The 25,590-nt window shown below is 41.4% G+C and overlaps 1 protein-coding gene across 6 annotated transcripts in view; it reads left to right on the forward strand.

Moving 5' to 3' along the window:
• CHD9 (chromodomain helicase DNA binding protein 9) overlaps positions 1-25,590 on the forward strand; it is a 151,790-nt gene that overhangs the window by 41,619 nt on the left and 84,581 nt on the right. For 2 of the 6 annotated variants that reach the window (XM_072117701.1, XM_072117703.1), the window contains exon 1: positions 21,761-21,919. The exons of 2 other annotated variants lie outside the window; for them this stretch is intronic. In XM_072117701.1, the coding sequence (XP_071973802.1) occupies positions 21,890-21,919 (30 nt within the window). In that variant the 5' untranslated portion in view covers positions 21,761-21,889. Of the gene's footprint in view, positions 1-8,254; positions 8,436-21,760; positions 21,920-22,006; positions 22,179-25,590 lie in introns of those variants that run through there. 2 more of the 6 variants (XM_072117704.1, XM_072117705.1) reach the window with 2 other exon arrangements.

Here is a 25,590-nt window from a genome sequence, read left to right on the forward strand (position 1 = left end):
TGATCCCAGATGAGGATGCAGATGCAGAATGAACGGTTATTACAGCGCACCCATCAATAACATACCGAAGGGGGAAAAACATCAAAGATTTACTCATACATAGCCATTACACCGAAAAAAGAACGACCCACCCTACATGGCTACCACCCCGTGTAACAGGCTCGTATCCGTGCGGGACCTGTTCATTCTGCAAATACATGCCAAGGACGAGAGAATTCTCGGACTCAGACAATAACCGATCATACCAAATTAGACACTACATTAAAGGGGTATTCCGGGAATATGAACGTCTGACACAAAAACCCTTGATGATATAAATAAATGAATACAACAATACTCAATGTCATTAGTCACAAAACGGAGCTAAAATAATATGATTTTATGATTTACAAAATTTATGGCCTCTATAAAGTAGGTGGAGTTATCAATAAGATGGCCGCCACTGGAAACTACAAGTTCCATGATCCTTTAGTTCTCAGTAACTCCTCCTACCACTTATGCTCTGCTAACAGTGATGATGTAACAGGTTTTCTTGCTCTGTTACCATAGTAATGATGTGTAACAGCCATCACCACAACACTGACCATACTGGATGCACTGCAACCAACCGACTACAGCCAAACGTAGTGGTGATCACATGACCCTGCCCAGGCAGGTACAGGACATGTGATGTGGACATGTGACCAGCGGCCATCTTCTTTTCTGCGACGGACCGCGCAGAGGAAATTAACAGACTGATTAAAGGGCCGGTAGCATTTTAATTCTTCATTACAGTCTATGTCACCAGCATTTTCTGCTAAGGGGAGCAAAATTTTAAATAACAACTAATTACACATTAGCTTATATTTTGAGTGCCCACTTGTATATGAATTATGCTGATTCCTGGAATACCCCTTTAACTGTAGGACATCTGGTGTCATTTATATGGCACAATGCCAATGCCCAAAGCTATATGTAGGCAAGACAGTGCAGGAGTTGAGGAAGAGGATGTCCTCACATTTGAGCACAGTCAGAACCAATAAGGACACATCCCTGTCCAAACATATGAGATCTGTATACAAGGGAGACCTCGAACAATTACGGTTTTGGGGTATTGACTGCCTACGTCGTTTTTACGACCACACAACGCACTATTTGTCACACATGACCTAACACTTAGAGGATTCTATCAGCATATTAATAAAATGTAAATATTTTTCGTTAGGATCCGACCAAAGTATAGGCACACATTTTTACTTTAGTCAGTTATACCTTTATACCTTTTGTCAACAGATATATGGAGGCAATGGATTTTACAAGACTCAACACTTTGTCGTCAATTGAGACGGGGCAATGATGATCTAGCTATTACGATCCATCTCCTGTGACCAAGCCTCTCTGTCACTGATTGGACAGTGGGCACAGCCCCCGTCACTACGTCAGACCAAAGAGTTGATAAAGGTTAGACTCGAACGTGGTGTGCCGCATTATAGCCCCGTTACCCCTGAGGACGCCACTCCACGTGGTGAAACATGTCGGGGGGGCTACTGTGTGAATGTTTTTAGAATCATCAGTTCGATAAGGCAGATCCACAAGTAAATTAGATGCATGATTGTGTGCTAGCATTGAGTGCTTAGACATAGGGGCATTTCCCCTCCTCCCCTTAGCACGCTTAAGCCCCTTCCACACTGGCGTTTTTCACGCGCGAGTTCTGCGCGTACATTTGACGCGCAGAACTTGCATTGCACTCTGTCCCATTGTATTCAATGGGTCTTTCTTCATTAGCGTTGGTTTTCACGCGCCTGCTTGCGTTCGTTTTCACGCGCGTCAAAATCGCAGCATGCTCTACTTTTGCGAGTCACGCGCGTTTTTCACGCCCCATTCAAGTCTATGGAGATGCATCAAGAACGCATTGCACTCGCAATCATTGCAAGTGCAATGCGAGTGCAATGCGTTTTAAACGTAAGGGTTGCTAGGTGACATGAATAACAGTATTTCCCCTGCTCGAGAACGATCATTTAATTAAAAAAACACAATGAAGAACAGTGAAGAATAGAATAAAAACATTGAACACAGTGAACACAGTGACCACAGGATCATTTAAGATAAAAACACAGTGCAGAACACAGTGCAGAATAGATTACAGATGTTCGGCACATCTGCTTACTTGTCGGGAGATACGCGCGGAACGGTGCGAACAAAATAGCATGTGAAGAACACTATATATGTGTGAAGAACATATTGCAGATGTATTTAAACATCTGCAATTTGTTCTTCACACACATATATATTGTTCTTCACATGCTATTTTGGGCGCACCGTTCCACGCGTATCTCCCGACAAGTAAGCAGATGTGCCGAACATCTGTAATCTATTCTGCACTGTGTTCTGCACTGTGTTTTTCTCTTAAATGATCCTGTGTTCACTGTTTTTATTCTATTCTTCACTGTTCTTCACATCTGCTAACTTGTCGGGAGATAATATACACGGGGAACAGTGAAGAATAGATCGCAGATGTTTGCAACTTATCAGAAGACATTATTTTTCAATTAAATAACACATTTTAATCCCAAACCATGGTCCCTTTGAAAAATGCTCGAGTCTCCCATTGACTCGCGCGTGAAAAATGCACGAAAACGCTAACAACACGCGCGTGAAAAACGCTAATTACTCCAAGGAAAAATGGAACAAAAACGCAGCCAAAAACGTCAGTTTTTCACGCATTGCACTCTGACGTGAAATGCAACGCTAGTGTGGAAGGGGCCTTAGTCTTTAAGTCAGAGAATATGTGCACTCAATTGGACTATGTGCGGTGCAAATACTAAGGGTGAAGAGGCTATGTGAGAAGGGGTCCCTATACCTATAAAGCAGTAGCTCAATTCTGTGGTCACCTCAGCTAGCACATGTGAGAACCACAACCGAGCAGCACGATCATAAAAAAATCAACAACACATACTATCATGGGGCATAATCGCCGAAATATATGCCCCCGACTATACTGCTTTCAATAACGACCTTTTCGAACTGCTTGAGAAATTTTAAACATTTCTTTGTTTTTTTTGGGGGGTCCATCTTCTAATTATATAAATAAAAGCTAAGTTTTAATGACTAATGGGTACAGATGTCCCAATGGACAAATTTTTTTTGTGTTGCGATTTGACTTCTCTGAGTACCCAGTCACCTAGTGGTCAGTACGTTTAAACCCTATTTATCTTATTATCAGATGATTGCTTGTTCATGTCCCATGGTGGAACAAGTAAAAAAAAAAAAAAAAAGTTTTTCAATAAAAAATAAACTAATAAATAACTAACAATTCCCATAAGCCCCAAAACATATAAAGAGACATATAACGCAAAAAAAGTCTAAATCATAACACAAACCCCACATATATGGAATCACTGCTTCCGTAACAATCCATAGAATAAAATTAAAAAATTATTGAACCCGTACGATGAACACCGTAAAAAAAAAAGCTTTAAAAACTCGCCAAAAAATATGATTTTTACCTATTGAATACCACAAAAAATGCAATAAAAAGTGATCAACAAAACATATGTACTCCAGAATGATATTGTTGCAAAGTACAATATGTCCCGCAAAAAGACAAGCCATAAACCAGCTCCGTAGCCAAAAACGTAACAATGCCACTTGGAAGACGGCGATGCAAAAATGATAGATTTTCCCACATTAGGGTTTTATTTGGCAAATTTAGTAAAACATAAGAAAAAATATTCATGTCTGGTATCCCCGTAATCGTATCGACCCATAGAATAAAGATAACAGGATTATGAAAAAAAAAAGTAAAAAGTTCAGTACAGAATTGATTATTTCTACTCCTGCTCTCAAAATCGAGTTCCTAAATTTTCAACAATAGGGTTACCAACCCCAAAATGGTAACACTGGAAAAAGCATCACATCCCGCAAAAAAATGCCATATTATGGCCCCAATAATGAAAAAGCTAACATTTTATAGCCTACAAAAAGGGCCAATGAGGAAACTAAAATCCTGGTAGCTGCAGGGTGCTCCTTCCTTTCTGCGCCTCACTGTGTGCCCATAAAACAAGTCACGGCCACATATGGGGGGTCTCTGTACTCGGGAGAAATTTCATAACAAATTGTATGGTGGGTTTTCTCTTTTTATCTTTTAGAAATCTGTAAATTTTAGGGCTAAATGAACATATAACCGGCACAATTTGACCATTCTAAATTTCACTTCCATTTTGATGTAATTGCTATGAAGATCTCAAGGGGTTAACAATCTTCCTAAAAGCTGTTTCTGATAGTTTGAGGGGTGCAGATTTTAAAATGGGTTGTTTATATAGAGGGGGGGGGGGGTTTGACGTTAAATAGTCAATTCTGAAAATCCGAAAAAGCAATTTTCGATTTGTAAGCGGAAAAACAGAGTTCAAAAGTTATAACCATATAAAGAGACACAAGTCAGAATCCAAAAAATGGGACTGAGCCTAAGGGTGAAGACACACATGGCCGTTTTTGGGCCGTTTTTACTAAGTGCGTTTTCAGATCGTTAAAAACGCATGCATTAAAAAACGCATCAGTTTTTTACGATCTGAAAACGCACTTAGTAAAAACGGCCCAAAAACGCCATGTGTGTCTTCACCCTAAGGCTGGTGCCACACGTAGCGCTTTGTCGGCGCTTGCAAACGCAGACAAAGTCGCGCCCACCGGGACGGGCCGCGGCCCGATGACATCAGTGTTTCTATGGAAACTCCTGCGATCGGACCGCGGCCCGCCCCGGTAGGAGCGCCTTTGTCTGTGTTTGCGTTTTCACACGCAGACAAAGCGGTGAGTGTGGCACCAGCCTTAAGCGACAAAATGGCTGCGTTGTAAAGGGGTTAATACTGGCATATTCATAACATTTTCTGTGTTACAATTGGCAACAACATTGACCTCACCTATCACCAAAGCTACAGACTCTGCACTGAGAGGTTGCAGGTGTACACCAGAGGAATACTGGGTGACATTATCACATAGCATTTCATCACACACATTTGTATCATCAGGTAAAGACTCTATGGATGTATGTCCTTTGTGAGAGATCACAGCATTTTCTGGGGAATTTGTCTCCTGTGGATAAACATCAGGGTTAGCAAGGAAATTGTTTTGCCCCAGAATTTTCCACAGAACTTAAAATCTCAGCCTAGCACAATCTCCTCATCAATATCATCAGATTTAACCCCTTAACGCTCTGCGCCGTAGCTCTACGGCGCAGAGGTATAAGGGATGTATGAAGAGGGCTCACGGGCTGAGTCCTCTTCATACAGAGGTGGGGGTTTTTGCATTTTGCACAAAACCCCCACCGCTAATAACCGCGGTCGGTGCTTGCTATTAACCGGGCGCCGCCATCTTTTTTCCGATCGCCGCGGCCCCGAACGTCATCGGGGGGCGGCGATCGGTTGCCATGGTAGCCTTGGGTCTTCTTTTGACACGAGGCTACATGGTTTATGCAGGTTCGTTACAATGAGCCAGTGGCTCATTGTAATGTATGACCTGCAAAAATGCCATATATTGCAATACTGTAGTATTGCAGTATATGGTAGGAGCGATGTGACCATCTAGGGTTAATGTACCCTAGATGGTCTAAAAAATCGTGAAAAAAAAAAGTTTAAAAAATAAAAAAAATTAATAAAATATTAAAAGTTCAAATCACCCCCCTTTCCCTAGAACGGATATAAAACATAATAAACAGTAAAAATCACATATTAGGTATCGCCGCGTCCCAAAATGCCCGATCTATCAAAATATAAAAACGGTTACGGGCGGCAGTGACCTCCGAGGCGCGAAATGGCGCCCAAACGTCCGAAATGCGACTTTTACACCTTTTTACATAACAGAAAAAATGAAATAAAAAATGATCAAAATGTCGCACAGACCTCAAAATGGTAGCAATGAAAATGTCGCCTCATTTCGCAAAAACTGACCCCTCACACATCTCCATGCGCCAAAGTATGAAAAAGTTATTAGCGTCAGAAGATGGCAACATTTTTTTTTTCTTTTTTGTACACATTCGTTTAATTTTTGAAAATGTATTAAAACACAATAAAACCTGTATAAATTTGGTATCACCGCGATCGCACCGAACCAAAGAATAAAGTAGGCGTGTTATTTGGAGCGAAGAGTGAAAGTCGTAAAAACTGAGCCCACAAGAACGTGACGTTTTTTTTTTTCAATTTTTCCACATTTGGAATTTTTTTTCAGCTTCGCAGTACACGGCATGTTAAAATAAATAACATCACGGGAACGTAAAATTTGTTACGCATAAAATAAGCCCTCACACAGGTCTGTACACGTAAAAATGAAAAAGTTTTTGAAGTTGGAGAGCGAGAAATGAGCCGAAAAACCCTACGTCCTTAACGGGTTAATAAGTTCATGTTCCACTCTTCCAACTTCCAGCCTCAAAGTTTAAAGCCACAGTCTTGTGAGTCTCATGAACAACATCCAGAAACACTATTAGTTCTGGCATGATTCTGGAAATATTTTGGTCTGGAACCAAACTAACCCCTAATGGGATTCCACCCACAGTACATTCAAATGTCTTTCTTGGACGTTGCACCTGTTGTGTCATCACAGGTCCAGGAGTTTGGTTCCCTCTCACCCTGGTGCATTGTTAGACCCATTAGAATGTGGAAGCTTTGGTCTGGAGCAGGGATCACACTTCTGTCTCCACTCCAGCCATAAGAGTCCTGTACCAGGTCTTCCAATAGACCAACACATGGAAAACAGCTTCCAGTGTGACCTAATTCCCATTCTGGTCGCTGTAATACACATAAACACCAATTTTCTCTCCAATTCATTAGTGACCTTGTCACAGGGACAACATGACTACATTTATGAGAAATTATCTTCACACAGGAACCTTTGTTTAAATAACATCCAATTGAAGAAATGTTTACATGTGGCTAATGAATTAAATGAAATGTAAATGCCCAGATGGGAATACCCCTTTAAACTTTACCTGTCTCCATGCCAGCATCTTCCTGGAAGTCCTGGGAGCAGTTGAATTTCAAAATATGACGTTTGCATTCTAATTACCATATTTTATTCCCTCCGTGTCCCGCTTATCTATATTCAACACAAACCCTCCCACATCCTTCCTCTGTCCATCCCTCCCCCTCATGACGTCAGCTCACCGCACATGAAGACCATACGCTTGTGCGGTGAGCCTTCTACCTGGCAGTGAGCCAGCTTGTTGTGTTTTGCTGCTCACTGCTTATGCTTATACAGCAATTTTCCAGTTTCTATTTAGGTATTGTTGAAGTTCTTCCATCTATGGTTGTGAAAGGTTAGTTGTGACATATTTTAGATTTAGAAGGAGTTTTCCCCATAAATAGGATAATTGGTGCCTGTCCTTTGGGGGATTTTGCCTTCCCTTTGGATCCACAATGTAAAACTATAATTTGGACCTTTCTTTTTTTTAACCTTAACAAAAAAAAAAAACTATTAAATTTTGCATGTGTATCTATCTCACATCTTGTTATCACTACCATATGTAAGTGCTGATCACTTTGGGGCACATTTACTAAGAACAGTACACAGTTTGCCTGTGTAATTTGCAGGGTGCACCAGATTCATGATTTGTGTCTCACGTTCTTCACGATCTGGCGCCCTCTGCACTGTTCCGACAGAGTGCACCACTTTTTTTCTGGTGCACCTTTAACATGGGGTGTGCAACATATTCCTGTTAGACTTTGCATGATAAATGTGAGGCAAGGTCCGACAGTGGAACGCCCATTTCAGTGCAGAAAATTGTGTCACATTGGGTAAAGTGCAATGTCACGTGCGCCAGAAATGTGTCACACTTCTTAAATACCTGTGCAAGCAGTTTGCACTGAAAAGAACGTGCGAAGTCCGACAGAAAGCTGTCGCAAGGACCTTAGTAAATGGGGGGCCTTTATCTCCAAGCTCGGAGACCTTCCTGGATTTCTCACAGGGTGTGTGAATGATGTGATTTCTGCATTAGTAATGTTATGTTACATCTAGCAGTGAAGTGTGTACGTATTTTGAGCAGCCGCTGCAATACCCTCTCTTCTCTTTACATGATGGCTTTAGCTCTACTTCATGTGTCCGTACATTCTGCTGATAAAGTTCTGGAGGAAGGCAGGCCAACAAGTTACAATACTTCCGTGTCAGCCTGATCTCCTCCTTCTTTCCTACTGACTGCTAAAGAGGGATGTCAGGCAGCCATGTAATCTGATCCCAGTTATTACGCTTGTGCTTGGAGAGGAGGGGGGGGGGGAGATATGATGCAGGAAACTATTACTGAACGTTGGAGACTCACCAAACACCAGCACGTCTGCCTATTGGCCTGGGCCCACTCCCAGGGTGAAAGGTGAACAGGAAGAAGAGTCAGGGAAAATTAAAGAGGTGCCCACATCCCAGGGACACCTGGGGTTAGCACAGGATGCAGTGACCATGAGTGATCACCTCCGCTCACATCTGTAAGTTGGATCTTTACACTTGCTCAGCCTTAAAAGGCCTTGGGACAAATAGCAGGAACCCAGAAGATGCCTGGCCTGCTTGTATTATGTCATATTGGTGTAGCAGAGCTTAGTTTGCTGTTTAGCACAACTCACACTTTGTCTTTTGAACTGCAGACAACTGTGGTGCATTATCTTTATTCACAGATTTATCATAATGCAACAAAGTGATACCATTTAGTCACCACCCCGACATCTGGAACTCTATTCTTCTTCTCCAGGGGAACTGTGTATAGAGCTTCAGGCGTTCTAGCATGGAACAGGTTAAAGATCTTAATCTGCATAATGTTTATTACTAAGCGGTGATAAAAACATGGCTGCTAGAACTTTTCAGCATAAAGTGATTGATGAGGGGAGGTCTCTGGGGTCCTCATATGTTCATTATTGGAATTATTTATTTATGGAGCGTCCACGTATTCTGCAGTGTAGCACACTTTTCATAGCTATCTCATTGTGACTCAACCAGTTTCTTTGTTACCTGCTGTGTGTGGGAAGGCAAACAGTTAAATATGCAGCCCTGCGAAGCCTTTGTATGGCTGCATTTTCTTTTATGATGCAGCAGGGTTTGCCCATTACAGTCAGAGCCGGGTACCCATATATCATTACCGGGACCATCGCCTGAGCCCTGCAGCTGCGGTGATAGGAGGAGGCTATAAAACACCCCTGTTCACCATAACTGGTACATGTTATGATGCAGCAGGGTTTACCCATTACAGTCAGAGCCTTGTACCCATATATCATTATAGGGACCATTGGCTATAAAACACCCCTGTTCACCATAACTGGTACATGTTATGATGCAGCAGGGTTTACCCATTACAGTCAGAGCCTTGTACCCATATATCATTATAGGGACCATCGGCTATAAAACACCCCTGTTCACCATAACTGGTACATGTAAGGACAGTAGTGATTATGGTGATGCAATTTGTATATACACCTTATATTGGCGATATTTTTTATATTGCAAACTTGGGTAAAATTGACCCTGAGAAACTGATTCTGACTAGGACATGCACTACTTTTTAACTGATATGTTTCAAAGTCCATTTAGTGGCTGTGGGCACTGATCCATTAAAAAAAAAAAAGCTGTGGCACATAGGCGATTTTTAATGTAGTGTGCATCTACCCTTACACTAGGAAGCCACAACCCATTTGTTAGTCCTACACTGTTCATCATATAAGATCAGGCACCTTACATGGAAAGGATAGACAGGCGAAACCCCCACATGTCCTACTCTAGTCTCAGCTACTGGAAGTACAGGAAAAGCTGAACACGTTTAATGCTTCAGTAACCACAAGTAGCCACCAGCAAAGGCATTGGTTCCAGAAGTGTGGGGGTTTTTTTTGTCCTGCTAAAGTCCTGCTAAAACGACACAAATATGTGCCCTTGTCATGCAGAACAATAAAAAACAGGCGGCACTGCTCAGGGTGCGGTTACTCGTTGCGTTTTCATTGCTTTTTGAATGCAGCGAAAACGCTTTGAAAACTCATGCAGTTTTTACATACTTTTTTTGGTTTGAAGATTGCCGTGTGAGGGCTTATTTTGTGCATTACTTCTTCGTCACATTATTTAATTTTTCATGCCGTGTACTGGGAAGCTGGAAAAAATTCCAAATGTGGAAAAATTGGAAAACAAAATCATGTTCGCGTCACGTTCTTCTGGGATCAGTTTTTACAACTTTTACCGAGTGCTCCAAATAATACCTCTACTTTATTATTTGGTTTGGTACAATCACGATGATGCCAAATATAGGCTTGTACAAAAAAGCCTATATCTTCTGATGCTAATAACTTTTTCATACTTTGGTGTATGGAGCTGTGTTAGGTCTTATTTTTTTGCAAAATGAAACGACGTTTTCATTGCTACCATCTTGTGGTCTGTGTGACATTTTGGTCACTCTTTATTCCATTTTTTTTATGTGATGTAAATGGTGTAAAAGTCACGTTTCGGACATTTGGGCACTATTATTGAAACCTTTTTTTTTTTTTTTTTTTAGTATTTTTTTTTAGACCCTCTAGGGTACACTAACCCTAGATGGTCTGATTGTTTGTACCATATACTGCAATACTACTGTATTGCAGTAAGTATTTTTCGAGCTATAAGGCGCACCGGAGTATAAGGGTGATGCCACACAAAGCGTTTTGAAACCGTTTTTGGTCCGTTTTTAATCAATCCGTTAAAAAACGCATGCGTTTTTTGAAAACGCATCCGTTTTTGACACATTTTCTGTATTTGCGCAATAAAAAACGGACACAAACAGATGCGTTTTCAAAAAACGCATGCGTTTTAAAAAACTGATGCGTTTTTTAACTGAGTGCTTAAAAACGGACCAAAAAAAACGGTTTCAAAACGCCATGTGTGGCATCACCCTCAGACGCACCATCAATAAATGCCTGCTAACACGTCTAGGTTCATGTATAAGGCACTCCGGAGTATAAGGCACACCTGATTATAAGGATGAATGACCAGCAGGTGGCAGACCTGTGCACAGTTCAAAGCAGCTGTTGTCTGTAATGATGACATTCAGGGATGTAACGATCCGATCCAACATGGTGGCACCCACTTGCCGCCGTGTTTTAAATGCCGGTATCAGCTTTGCCGGCACCATTGGAGGAGTTAATAGCTTTTTATTAGCGGTTGCGGTTTACTGCAATATGCAACAAACCGCTACCAGTCTTTTTTTTTATCCCACCAGTGTCCTCAATAAAGACATTATCATTGCAGCAAGTGTGTATCCAAAATATTTGTAATTTTTTGCACTACATTATGATGGTTGCCTCTTTTAGCTGAATTTACCCTGACATAAGTGGCAGAAAGGCAGCTTTGAAACAAGAATAAACATTGGGTTACTTTTGTTGGTCGACTTAGGATTTCTCAAGCCAATATGAACAGTAAGGTAGGATACCTCTGTCTATGTGTCAATGTTTTTGGAACTTCGTACTGGTGAAAAGCAGATATAAATGGTTAGGGTCCCTAATTCACTTGGAGATTACGATCAACTGGGAAAAATTGATTGCTTTTGCTTAGCTTTGTTATATTTATAGAGAAGGCTGATTTCAGGTTATTTTTACTGTGTGAGTTGTTTTTTTTTTATTGTATACTAATGGGAAATATATAAAATGTGTTTATCAAGTTCTGCTCTCTACAGAGGTGTAGAATATTCTCTGAATTTTCTTTGGCTTCTTCTAATCAGGGACAAAAATGTTTATATTACTGCATTATAAACCTATGCATACATTATATGTAAAGCTGTGGTGTGCAAGTCCACACTAAGGCTACATTCACACTGACGTATGGGGGACCTATATACGGCCGATATATGTCCCCCATAGACGGCAATGGGCGCACGGCGCTCCGTACCCCGGAAAAAGATAGGACATGTCCCATCTTTGTCCGTAGTATGGCGCCGTGCGCCATAACTTCCTATGGAGAGGGGCGGGGGTGAGCTGCGCTCACCACCTCCTCCTCCTCCTCCTCTCCCCGTGCACTGCCGTTGCCCGCTACGGTACAGTACGAGCGGGCAATGGCAGTGTGAATGTAGCCTAAGGGTGATGCCCACACGTGGCATTTTTGGTCTGTTTGCGTTTGGCTGCCTAGAACCTGTTTATCTATTTAGATCAGGAAAAACTTGAAAACGCATGCTTAAAAACGGACCGAATAAGCCATGTGTGGCATCACCCTTTGTCTGACATAGATGGACAGTAGTAATGCCACCTGTCGCTACTCTATTCTAGATTGCTGTAAATTAACTGGCTCTACTTGACCCTTGACCTTGTATATTGAGGATATCCCCTTGTCCAGTAAAAGTAATTCTTTAAATTCTCCACCGTGGTGACCTCTACCTTCTGTGCTACAGGGCTGGTACCTTGGATTAGATGGAGTGATGAAGTTGTCTTGTGTTATATTTGCCGGCTGTCACAGCTCAGAGCGGAAAGGCTTTAAAATTCCCACTCAGCAGGAGGATAAAAGGGCTCATAGGAGTGTGACTGACGGTCCACCACAAATCCTCTCTGTGACAGCCAGACATTGTATATCCTGAAGTCACCATCCAAAGGCTTCCCCTGTTAACGTCTGCTCACCGATCGTCCTGTTTTATGGGCTGTGGGGTTGTAGGTCGTTGTGTGTGATAACCTATGACCCTCACATAATATTTTCTTGTATTGATAACTGCTGCTGTTGTATTTGGTATCCACCTAAAGTATAAAAAATTGTTTTGAAAGCTATTATTGTTCCTTTTGCTTTACAAAAATAGTTTGTCCCATTAAATATTTTCATGATGTTGCCACAGTGCATAAAGAGTTACCTTCTTAATTAGCTTTTTCTGTGTCTGCGCTCGTTTTTTACACAAGGGACAGGGAGTCTGGTGGGTTTTCCCACAAAACAAGTTAGGCCCTATCTACAGAATATGAGACCCCCACAGATCGCGGACTACCCCAGTCGGACCCTTTTGTCGCTCCCCGAGATGAGCGGTGCAGCCGACCGCGCAATGGTGGGCTGGTGAGCTGATGAAGATCCTCTTGATGTTGATCCTGGCGTTGGTCTTCTTCAAGCTTGACACTCCAGGATCACTTAGAAAAGAAACGCAGGGTGGAGCATGGGGACAAGAGGTTCGGTGTTTCAGGCTGCTTTTTCTTTTGCTTTCACTTGACTTCCATTGATGATAACTAGAGATGAGCGAGTATACTCGTCCGAGTATACTGCTCGGTCGAGTATTAGCATACTCGGACCGGCTCGTTACTCGGACGAGTATCTCGCCGGCTCGAGATCGAGCAGTAAATTAATAAAATAAATTTAATAAAAGTATTTTTATTGTAAAAAAAAAAATATTACAGATGTTTGCAGATGTTTTACTTGTAAGAACACATTGAAATAACACTATTCTTCACTTTCCAGGTGTTCGCGCGTGTCTCCCGCTAAGTTAGGAGATGTTCGGAACATCTGGAATGTGAAGAATAGTGTTCTTTCAATGTGTTCTGCACTTAAATGCTCCTGTATTCACTGTTTTTAATGTTTTAATTCTATTCTTCACTTTGCAGCTGTGCGCGCGTATCTCCGAACCTATCGGGAGACACGCGCGCACACCTGCAATGTGAAGAATAGAATTAAAACATTAAAAACAGTGAAAACATGAACATTTAAGGGCACAACACATTGATATAACACTATTCTTCACTTTGCAGATGTGCGGGCGTATCTCCGAACCTATCGGGAGACACGCGCGCACACCTGCAATGTGAAGAATAGAATTAAAACATTAAAAACAGTGAAAACATGAACATTTAAGGGCACAACACATTGATATAACACTATTCTTCACTTTGCAGATGTGCGGGCGTATCTCCGAACCTATCGGGAGACACGCGCGCACACCTGCAATGTGAAGAATAGAATTAAAACATTAAAAACAGTGAACACAGGAGCATTTAAGTGCAGAACACATTTAAATAACACTAGTCTTCACTTTGCAGCTGTGCGCGCGTATCTCCGGACCTATCGGGAGACACGCGCGCACACCTGCAATGTGAAGAATAGAATTAAAACATTAAAAACAGTGAACACAGGAGCATTTAAGTGCAGAACACATTGATAGAACACTATTCTTCACATTCCAGATGTTCCGAACATCTCCTAACTTAGCGGGAGACACGCGCGAACACCTGGAAAGTGAAGAATAGTGTTATTTCAATGTGTTCTTACAAGTAAAACATCTGCAAACATCTGTAATATTTTTTTTTTTGCACTGTTCTTTTACTGTTCAGTTTTATTAAAAAAATGCTCGGGTCTCCCATTGACTTCAATGGGGCTCGTTATTCGAGACGAGCACTCGAGCATCTGGAAAAGTTTGTCTCGAATAACGAGCACCCGAGCATTTTAGTGCTCGCTCATCTCTAATGATAACCTCTCAAATGCTGTGGTCACATCTCATCATTGTATCTCATGGGTTAAAGATCTATCTATATGCAACATCCCTGCTAATGCAAGGCAGAGGAGTTGATGCGAATAAGCCCCTTTATATGTGTGTTCCCCTGGTAGTGAGTCTGATCAGCTCCCCTGCAGGACACTACACATATGCTCAGGTAAGTGTGCAGCGGTAGATTCTGCCTGGATAGGCAAGGGTTAAGGCAATGTTAATGTTATTATCCAATGATGTTACACTTTTTTAACTGGAGTGTGATTGGAGAAGGAGACCACCTGACTAGGGAGTAACTAAAACCTTAGTCAGTCAGAGCAGAGAGAGAGAGTTCTAGAAACTTCAGAGAGAGCAGATCTCTCAGGCCCAGCTCTCACCACAGGAGAAGCTACTAGGCCTTAGCTCCGCAACTTCACATAGAGTGACACTGAACCACAAACAGGACAAAGCTGCAGCTTCCAGCATTGGACACAGCTACATCCCAGCCTGCCCCTGCATCCAGGCTGGTGACACAACTCCTGAGGTTCCTTTCCAAAATCACTCCAGTACTGCATCTGTACCTAATTGTTTGGCATGTTGTTACTGTTGGTTGAATAAAGAACCGTAAGTTACGTTTATGCACAACATTGCCTACGTCTGGTCCTTGCTACAGCTGTATCACCACCAAGGGCTCCCTCATCCACTATCCAGGGACACATACTACAGACTCCAAGGGCTGCCCCAGGGAGAACCAGTACATCAGCCTCTCCCTCCATTTCATTTCTTGCCAACACCACCTGCTGGAGACAAGCTGTAGGACAGCCCTCCGGTCCCTATACCAAGCACCGTGACCACAGCGTGCCTAGGCCGCAACCGCCAGCCACTCTGGTATTCTGGGCCCCGGCTGTCTCCAGGCCCCAAGAAAAGACTAGGCCCCGTTCGGGGATGTTGCATATAGTTTTACTACATTTTGTACATTAAGATAGATTTCAAAGACTTTTGTGTGTTTTTTTTCCTCATATCCAGCATAATGTGGTTCTTTTGCAGCCTATTTCTACGCCCAGGTTCTTTGTTTTGGGCTAGACTAGAGGTTTAGGAAAAGGTTAAATCTGAGTTAGACTCTATTAATAGAACAACATTTGAAATGTAGTTTTCCAGTGAAGGTGAAATGGTGAGACAATTAATTTATTATATACTTAGCTGTAGCTCCCGGCATTGCCCGGGATAATAAATAACTGCTCTAATAGCTACAACAAAATAGAATAGGTTTTAAAAAATATTTAATATGTATCTATGTAAATCTCCCCCTATGTCTGTATCCATTCATCTTACCTCGCACATAAGCTGTCTTCTACTCATTGCCTGTAGTAGCCAATCAAAGCTCAGAGCTTATATTAATGTCCTGTAGCAGAACAGCAACCAATCACGGCCCAGCTTCCAACTGCCGCAGCAGCAGCAGACAATGGCTTCTGTAATAAGTGGGTTTTTTAAAGCACGTGGTAAAAATTTCGGCTCAAAACCTGGTCTTAGACGTTCCCTGAGTCACAGGCAACAACTGTGCAAAATTTGGTGATTGTAAACGTGACGGTGCAGATTTCTTTAGCGGACACACACACAAGCCAAAATCTGCTATTAAAAACTACTGTTTATGTCTTTGCACCATATGATTGGCCAGTATCTGGTGAGAAATCATTTTATAGGGGGTACAAACGGGCAATTTGGTCTGTATTGTAGTGGCCTTCAAGGGCATCAATGAGATTAGGTGGCCACAAGCACAACTGAAGATGGCTGATTTATGGTGGTTAAGTTTACTGCACTCCAACAAAGGCCATGTTCTTTTTTCTTTCCAGCCCCAAAGTGTCTAAAACTGTCCAAAATCCTTGACGTTTGTGGAGAAAAGTGTTTCAGGCAGTTTTTTGTTTCACTGTGCCTTGGCAGGCACCGTTATAATCTTAAACTATATAGTCTGTATTCATACACCTGCATTGTGTCATGACCATATATGATGATGTATCCCCTTTCAGCAATGGAAAAATACAATTGCAATACTTATCTAAACACATACGACTAAATAAGGCGTTGCAACTGTTTAGAAGGAAAGACCCCTTAAATCTCTCACTTTTAATGGGGTTGGCCACTCCTTTACATAAGTTGTCCAGGTGCCTTTACTGCCTCAATTATAATCTCTGAATGCATCAAGTTATTCAGAATTCCTGCTACTTACTTTAGTGCTGTCTGCAAACTGTCCATGGATCTATGTTTACATGTCTGAGTTCTGATGAATAGGATGGGTTGCACCAGGAGAGTAATGATTCGTCCTGCTCTCATCCCCCTCCCTCCCCCTCACCTTGCACTGTGTCTGTCAGTAAGGACGGACTGTGAGAGAGAGAGAGGCTCAGTGTGTGACACCATTATGCCGGCTTGAAAGAGTGAGAAACAGGAAGATATATATATATATATCTATCAGCATTGTGAAAGAAGGGGAATTCTGAAGGAGGCAAAGGTACAGTACAGGTACACATACATACAGAGAAATGTCTAATGGAAAAGATTTATTGAAAAAGGGCCAACCCTCTTAATTCTTGTTTGTTTACCAAACTTTTTATTTTTGAGGTTAGTAGATGTATTGGTTTCCTAGTAATTGCCACAAATTTCCTCATACCCAGTACTGAAGCTCTAGTCTCACATAAGTCACCTACACAGCTCTCTTAAATATTTTCTCAATTTTCCTGTCTCCTTGCTTCAGGCTAGTCCTGAAACGTAATTTTTCCAAAAAAATATTCAGCTCAACACCACAGTATTGTAGAACATTTGCAGCATCTTACTACATACATTAAATGATTGTAGCTTGTTTAGCAGAAAAAGTTTGGCTAAATCTTTCTTATATGGGTAAACCGAATTAACCTTCTGGTGGAGTTTATTTCTATGAATACCAAGGTATTTTTTCTGCCCTCAATTATTATTGGTTCATCTTGTGTTCTCTTCATTGCACAAACTGATCTACTAAATCATAGTCTCCTGCCTTGTCTATCCATATAATAGCAGTGTAAAGTATATGGCTATAGATTATTCCATGACTGCAGTGTGTGTGTGACAGTGTTATATAGTGTATATACTATGTATGGCAGTATATAATGCCATGACTTTAATCTGTATAGAGTTGATGGGGGACAATTATCAGAGCCGGCCCCGCCCAACCACCGCGACACATACATCAAGAGCCTTGGACCTCTTGAATTCACAATCGGGTACAAATGAAGCAGAATTGCCACAAAGCCTGATATAACTAGGGTTATGACTTAGTGTATGTTCACAAGGAAGATTTTATGGCAGAAATCTTTGTTACCCTGTTTCCCTGAAAATAAGACACCCCCCCTGAAAATAAGACCTAGTGTTTTTGGATGGAATCACTGACTTTTGCGGTGCAAATACGCTAAAAGCAGCTACCTGGACAAGAAGGGGTCATTTAAGAAGAGTTCTATTGCTAAACATGAGAGATTGGGGTCATTGATTCCATTAGAAATGGAGCCCCATGAAGCTGTTCATACTATGATCTTTAATATAAAAAATATGGGGAAAGTTAAATGTACCATAGATTGTTGTACATGTAAATAGTCACAAGACTTTATTCAGATGTTTATGCTGATTTATGTGATGACATGACTAAAATATATTAACCCTTTCATGACCTTTGACTTAATAGCACATCACGGGTCGGGTGCGGTTGCATGGAGAGGGGTCTCCATAGCCGATAAAGTCTTTGCTGCATACTCCAGCAAAGACTTACCGGTAACAACCGGTAGCACCGATCGTGGGTGTCAGCCCGCACATCGCCACCGGCGTGGGCGCTGAGATTGTTGTTCCCCGTGACGTCATTGGGGAGCGGCGATCGGTTGCCATGACAGCATTGGGTCTTCCGATTTCATTACTCTGTGCTAATTACACATTGTAATGAATGAGAAGGACAATTCCCATATACTGCCATACTGTAGTATGGCAGTATATGATAGGATCAATCAGACAACCTAGGGTTAAAGTACCTTAGGGAGTCTCAAAAATAGTAAAATTAAAAAAAGTTTAAAAAAAATTCTAATTAAAAAACCTAAAAATTCAAATCCCCCCCTTTCCCTTGAACTGATAGAAATATAAATACACAGTAAAAATCATAAACACATTAGGTATCACGGCGTCCGAAAATGGCAGATCTATCAACGTAAAAAAAAGTTTTTTTTTCAGAAGTCGCAAAAAATTTGGTATCCCCGTAATCGCAATGACCCAAAGAATAAAGTAAACCTGTCATTTGGGGTGCACAGTGAAAGCCGTAAAATCCAAGCCCACAAGAAAAAGTTGCAAATGCATTTTTTCACCAATTTCACTGCATTTGGATTTTTTTTCCTGCTTCCCAGTACTCGGCATGGAAGAATAAATACCATCACTATAAAGTGCTGCCACACAGCTTTCTGTGTAAAAAAAAAAAAAAAGTTATAGATTTTTGATTGTAGGGAGTGAAAAATAGAAATAAAAAAAAAAGGCCAGGTCCTTAAGGGGTTAATATTTTATTTTTTTTTTCCTTTGAACAATAGATATGAATTCTTGGTCATAGAAAAATAAGACCTAGGAGATCCCGAAAGTGCATTGTCTGACTGCTGTGATTCAAGAAGATTGTGCGCCCGATATCCTGCTGTCATCCTGTGTCGCTTCCCTGCTCAGGTCCGCCGGAGTTCACCATCTTCCTCCCCTTGGCTTTAAGTACAATCCCACGCTCTGTCAGAATCCATCATATCGCCCGACGGCTCCCCGATTTCTATCACATGAAAGCCGGCGCCAATGCGCTAAAATCCGATCGCTTGCGAAACAATCCCCTTCTAAATCCCTGTCCCAGCGTTGTGATCCCTGAAAACGTCAGCAAACCTGACGGAAATGCAGCCGCGGAACCCTTAGTAAATAAGCCCTACTGTCTTATTTTCGGGAAAACACGGTAGTCTTTGAAGCATTTTTTTAATGCTTCTCTTTAAAGGAAATCTACCATTTAATTTTCTGCATTATGGAGCAACCATACCTTGAGAATAAATGTAGCTACACAGATGCAGATATATATCCTGTTTAATCACTGAGCTGAGTGGTTTTGCTGAAACAACAATAATAAAATTATGATAATGAGGCTGTGTTGCTCCCGTGGCTTGGCCTGGCGCTTCTCCTCACCCTAATTATGCACTGCTTCAGCCTTGTCCTGCCCAGCAAAAGCCGAGAATACGTCATCACTGTGTTGTCCCTGACAAGCAGAAGTAATCAATCACTGCACCTTCTCCCAGTTGCTGTGTATGAGTGATCCAGCTCAGGTTGATTAGTCCTGTCTGAACAGTTAAGGAAGCTCAGTGTCATGTGTTCATGAATGCAGCCAGCATGCAACCCAGTTTTCCAAGGTCCTGAATTTTAAAATTGTTTTTTTAAGCTAAATCACTCGGTTAAGGGATTAAACAAGATATGTTTCTGCACCAGGGTAGCTACCAAATTATCAATGTATGTTTGCTTCACAATGCATATAACCACATGGTAGATTTTGTTTTATAGAGTATGGCTTAAAGGGAACCTGTCACCAGCCTAAGCCATGTTAAACTACAAAATGTAACTTTAATATGGCCGGTTGCATGTTCTATGGTGATGACTTTATATATGTCCAGTGCTGCCTAACACCCGAAAAAAAATTTGGATAAGCACCCTTTTTCCAGTCGGGGGCTTGTTGCTCAGCACAGCAGTCAACCAGCCACCCCTCTGAACTGCCATCCAACCTTTTCTCTCAGCCACGTCAGGCCCTGCCTCTTGCTTACAGCGGAGACCCTGTCCTCCCACGGTCTTCCATCACTTCTCACGCATGCACAAAGGAGAAGCCGGCTAGATGAAGATTGATCCCGATAAGGGGAACATGTGCATTGTGCCTCTTTCTGCATCCGGGTATGTGCATGGCTGGATAAGAGACGACAGCTCACCGCACATACACAAGTACTGTGGCAACTCAGCCTAGCATGGCTTGGGGAATTGATGGAGGCGGGTTGTCAGCAGTGTTATGGGGTGGCCAGTCTACTTCTGTGCTGAGCACCACACCGCCCTGACTCGAAAAAGGGTGTTCATCTAACTTTATTTTTGGGCGTCAGACATCGGTGGCCATATATAAAGACATCACCAGAGAACCTGGAAAGAAAATCTACCACCAAAATGAAGGTACAAGCTCTTCCATGCTGGTGTGTACCCCCTCTGGCAGGATCTGTTGTTCTTTTAGCTTCGTATGCCCTTGTTGTCTTTTAAAAAAGGGCTTTAAAAATTATGCAAATGATACTGAGAGGCTCTAGGCTCAGTTAACAGCTAAGGAGCCCAGAGCCTTTCAGGCTCCTTTACTTAATTTGTAAAGCCTTTAAAAAAAAACAAGGGCATAAGAAGTTAAAAGTAGAGCCGCTCCAGCCCTAGAGGGTACACATCAGCATGGAAGCACGCTTGGTTACAACCCTTGATCCTGTCAGTAAATTTCCTTTATCAGGCTGGTGAAAGGTTCCCATTAGAATGTGCCAAATTGTTAACCAGTTTACAATTCCCTAACATGAGCTTATATAGTAGCTGCTAGAAAGTAAGGCAAACGTTTCAAACAACGCATCAGACATTATAGGAAAAATTAGTGTCTTTAGTTTAGTTCTGTGCTGTATTTGGCTTATTCATTTTGTTCCTATTAGAAACCTCTGGAAATTAGATTTTTCAATCTACAGAAGAATGGATAAAATATCTAAATATGGCACTGTCAGTATTTCACTGTCAGAGATGAACCCTACACAGAGGAGAAATATAATGGAAAAATCTGCATATTTTCTGTGTTTTATTCCCATTTCCTGTTTTGCATTACAAATACCGATGCAAAATATTGAACAAATACTAATGTGTGAAAATGACCTATGTCTATTTAATTCCTTAATTCCTGGTTTTAGTTGCTGTGCTTTTAAATAGGACTCTATAAATAGGACTGTGGCTGTGAAGGTGTTAAACTTATGATCCTCGCAGAATAAAATGATGTTTCTCCGCGCCCTCTGCTGGATATTCACATTATGCTTTGCTGTGTGTGTGTGCATATATTTATATATATATTTCTTTTTATCGTCATTTCTAATATTCATGCTTATGCTTTTTGAAGGCACAGAGAATTTGTTTTCCCGTTTTCCTTCCCTTTTTCTGTGTTGGTGTTTTTTTTTATAGCTGTTTATATCAGTACCTTGTGTCTATACCCAGACACGGAGTGGAATCCCCCCCACCCCTCTCCCTCCTTTCTTCCATCCCCCCCCTTCCAGCTTCATCAGGAGGAAGAAAAAAAATATAATAACATTCAGGATACACAATGTATAGTTGCTGTGTAAGGTTGATGTTCCTGAATGGGAGAAGCCTGATTCTCTCCTGCTTTTAGAGGCTGTTTTGTGGCGAGGGGGGGGTTACTTTTTGAAGGAGGGGGGTGCAGAAAGAAGGAAAAAGCCTTGGAAATTAAGAATGTCTTCAGCGAAGAGGCCAAGAGGAAGGGTAAGTGAGAGGCTGAATGAGTGAGAGAGGAGGGGGCTGTATAACCTCCCTTGTAACTGGCCTTGCTCCATCGCCATCTTAAGCCGTGGTGCCTGCTCTAGTTCTCTGACTCAGACTGAAGGCCCTTTAACCGCAGCGTCCAAGAAGGAGCAGCAGGCTCTTCCTATTCTTGCCGCAGGACTCCGGGGCACTTACTGCCTTAGGGACTCAGGATGCTGGTGGATACCCCTATCGACTGCCCATGGGAGCTCAGGACTAGGTGAGAAGTGCAAAGAGGAATTTCTTCATCCTGCCTCCTCCCAGCTCCCTCCTAATCTGTTCACTGGAATGGAGGGGAAAATATTATGTTGTATTTATTTTAAGTAAAAGAAAAATAAAGGCAGCACGAGCATCCAGATATTAGTATAAAATAGATGTGCATGTCTGTGTATCTCTGATATACGTGTGTGTGTGTAATATACCTTGGGAGTTTAGCTGTTGTTGCGGATGTGGCCATTAATCTCTGTTTTGTACATTAATCTGCGTAGATTATGTCTCTCCATCAGGAATCATTACATGCCAGGCATTGTTGTGCTGCAAGAGAACAATCATTTTGCTGGAATAAGCAGGAATCTGATAGCAGGAAAATGCAGTACTACATATAACCTATTTATCTGTGTGTGGGTGTGTATTTAGGCATGTCTATATACAGTATATGGCTATGCAGCATTGTAGAAATGTGCAAGATGTATATAGTGAATGTAAATATGTCTTGGGAAATAGTCCATTATATAAATGGTTAGTAATAGTTGGTGTATGATACCTTATGTGTGTATATACAGAACACTTTATTACTCTGAAATGACACGTGTGCCTGGAGTCACAATTTGGCTAGTGTGTCATAAGTAATGGACCACTGATGTTTGTCTTCAGAAACGACTGAAAAAAAAAAAGTGTGGTCTTTGTTTTACAGATGCATAAAACTATTAATATGTGATGAATATGTTGCATCAGATTTTACAATTTTTTTTTATGCACGTGACAGTGCCCAATGTATGTTAAAGTTTACAAGCAACATAGAAACGTATCCAATTATTCTTGAGGACACAGTTTGTGTGACATTCTGCCATCCTCCAATAGGGAACACTTAAAGTAGACCGGTCAAATGCAAGTGGATCTCTGTGCTTCCTGTGTAGATGGGCTTGTGGCCTATGACTTCTGGCCCTGGGCTGACCTCCTATGCTGGAACCTGTACACAGGGGTGGATGCACATTTGCACTGAATAATCATAACCAGACCAACTCATTTTTATTTTGTTCTTTTGTTTTTTCAATACTGCAAGAGCAACAAAGCTTTGCAATGTGCTTTTCTTGGAAAAATTTTATAAAAATATGGTTGCATGAGAGTAATTTTGCTTTGATGGATTTGGCGATATTGTAAGGCATGTCATATGTAACTGTTCACTAACAAGTATATCCATATAAAGAGAAAGGAATACTTTTCATACAAGCTGAACATGGAGGGAGAATCTCCAGAAAAATTAGTTTCCCTGTAACCGTATTTTACTCCTCATACTAGAACTCTATTGCAGGATTTTACTCCCTCCACCAGGACCCTACCTTGACAGTCCTGAACTCTGTTTTCCTAACATTTGCCAATGCAGAACACTGAAAGGTCCATGTGTACTTGAGCTTGTTTGGTGTTCTGATCCTATTGGTGGGTTGTTTGATGTGTTTGTGTTTTTTATTTATTTTTTAAATATGGCTGGCTTAAAAGAAATTTTCTATAAGGATCCAGTAATCTAAACCAAATACACTTACATGGTGATCTGGATCCTTGTTTTCCTAAAAATAAAATAGTCTTAAAATTATTGAAATGAGCCTGTGGGGCTGAGGTGTAAACCAACTGTAAAAAGGAGAGGCACGAGAATTGCACGGGAATTGCCAAGAGCATCATGATTTTTTACCAGATCATGCAAGTGTGTTGGGCTTCGATTACTGGGTCCTGATGGTAGATTTCCTTTACTAGTAGGAATTTATTATTCTCTCTATGCTAGAAGCTGGAGTGAAATTTTTGCACAAACCCACTTTAAAAAAAATTGACAACTTTTGACCTTTTTATGCCATCTGCTCTACATCTGCAGAGACTTGGTCCCTATAAATGTGGCCACTCAATGATGGTGCCTAGTAATAAAGTAAGCCCCCTTGTATAGAAAAATAGCTGTATATTACGCAAAAACTCTAGAAACAATAGTTACTACTATCTTAATAACGCCAATTGCTGTGTTTAATTAAAAAGGTAAAAGACCCACATTTAATGACTTGGTCATTAAAATACAACAATATATTGTTTGCAATATTGTTTCCTCATTCTAAGCGCCCGTGCGGCCACCTCTGCTTACGAGCGAGGGTTCCCAGATCTAGTGTCAACTGATTACTGTTACTATGGGGCAGGTAAGCCCCATTTACGGTACCGTATTTTCCGGACTATAAGGAGCACATAAAAACCTAGGATTTCCTTAGAAATCCAAAGTGCGCCTTATAGTCCCGCTGGAGATCTGCTGTCTCCGGTAGCGGGGACCTATGTAAGTAGGGTCCGCTGCCCTCCTCCACCTGAACGGACTCCCTTCCCCGGAGACCGCTCACCTCTTGCCGGGTCTGTCTCCGCTCCGTTTGCAAGCCACGCCCCCGGACCCTGCGCCTTATATATGGAATTATTCCATATATAAGGCCTTTATTACTAATGCGCCTTATAGTCCGGTGCGCCTAATAGCGCGGAAAATACGGTATATTACAGGAATATAGGTAATTTTTTAAGAATAACAATGAATTGAAGAAATGTTTTTTGGAGGGGTTAGGGATTGAATTAACTGTTGTAGGTGAGGTGGGAATACCCATTTAATTGCAAAAGACCGAAACTTTAAAGAAATGCCATTAATTCAAGAAATAGTCCAAATGATTTAAATATTATAGCAACTAGAAAATACCTCTTTATATCGTAATTTGCTAATCTAATATATAAAGCCCAATGTATGTTTGTATGTCCACTGAAGGAATCTGTATCGTTGCATTTACAATCACAAGATTTCGCACAGACACCTCATGTTATTTGGGGAATGTTCTAGACTATGTTTTAAGTGGAAATTTTTACCCCAAAATTTGCTTAGTAGCCTAACCACCAAACTACAAGAGCCATTGTCTTTTGACTATTGTGGCCTGAATAGCAGCTAGTCACGGCTCCGGTTCTATTTTGTTACAGGTCTATAGGCAATGAAGACATTCTCTGTAGAAGACAGCTTATGTGTGAAATAATATGATTTCAACTCTGAGTCTTAGAGATCATCTATGATATTTGAAGTCACACTAAAAGCAGCACTTCAGTCTCTTCCAGAGCTGCAATCCTCTACCTACCATTATATAATCTCAGGTGACTGTAACTCTGTCTGTGACTGGAGTATCAATCTGACATTACATCATTATCCATTCATATTCAGATCTGCAGTCTCATATTCTTCTCATTATATCATCTCTGATACTCCAGTCACATCCAGAGCAGGAATTTTATATCTGCCATTAGATCATCTCTAACACTACAGTCATGTCCACTGCAACCGTCTATCTACCTTTCAATCATTACAGATGACTGATGTGACTGGAGTATCAATCTGCCATTATGTCTCTGATATGCATCTG

The sequence above is a fragment of the Engystomops pustulosus genome, chromosome 7 (assembly GCF_040894005.1).
Source record: "Engystomops pustulosus chromosome 7, aEngPut4.maternal, whole genome shotgun sequence".
NCBI classification, from domain to species: Eukaryota; Metazoa; Chordata; class Amphibia; order Anura; family Leptodactylidae; genus Engystomops; species Engystomops pustulosus.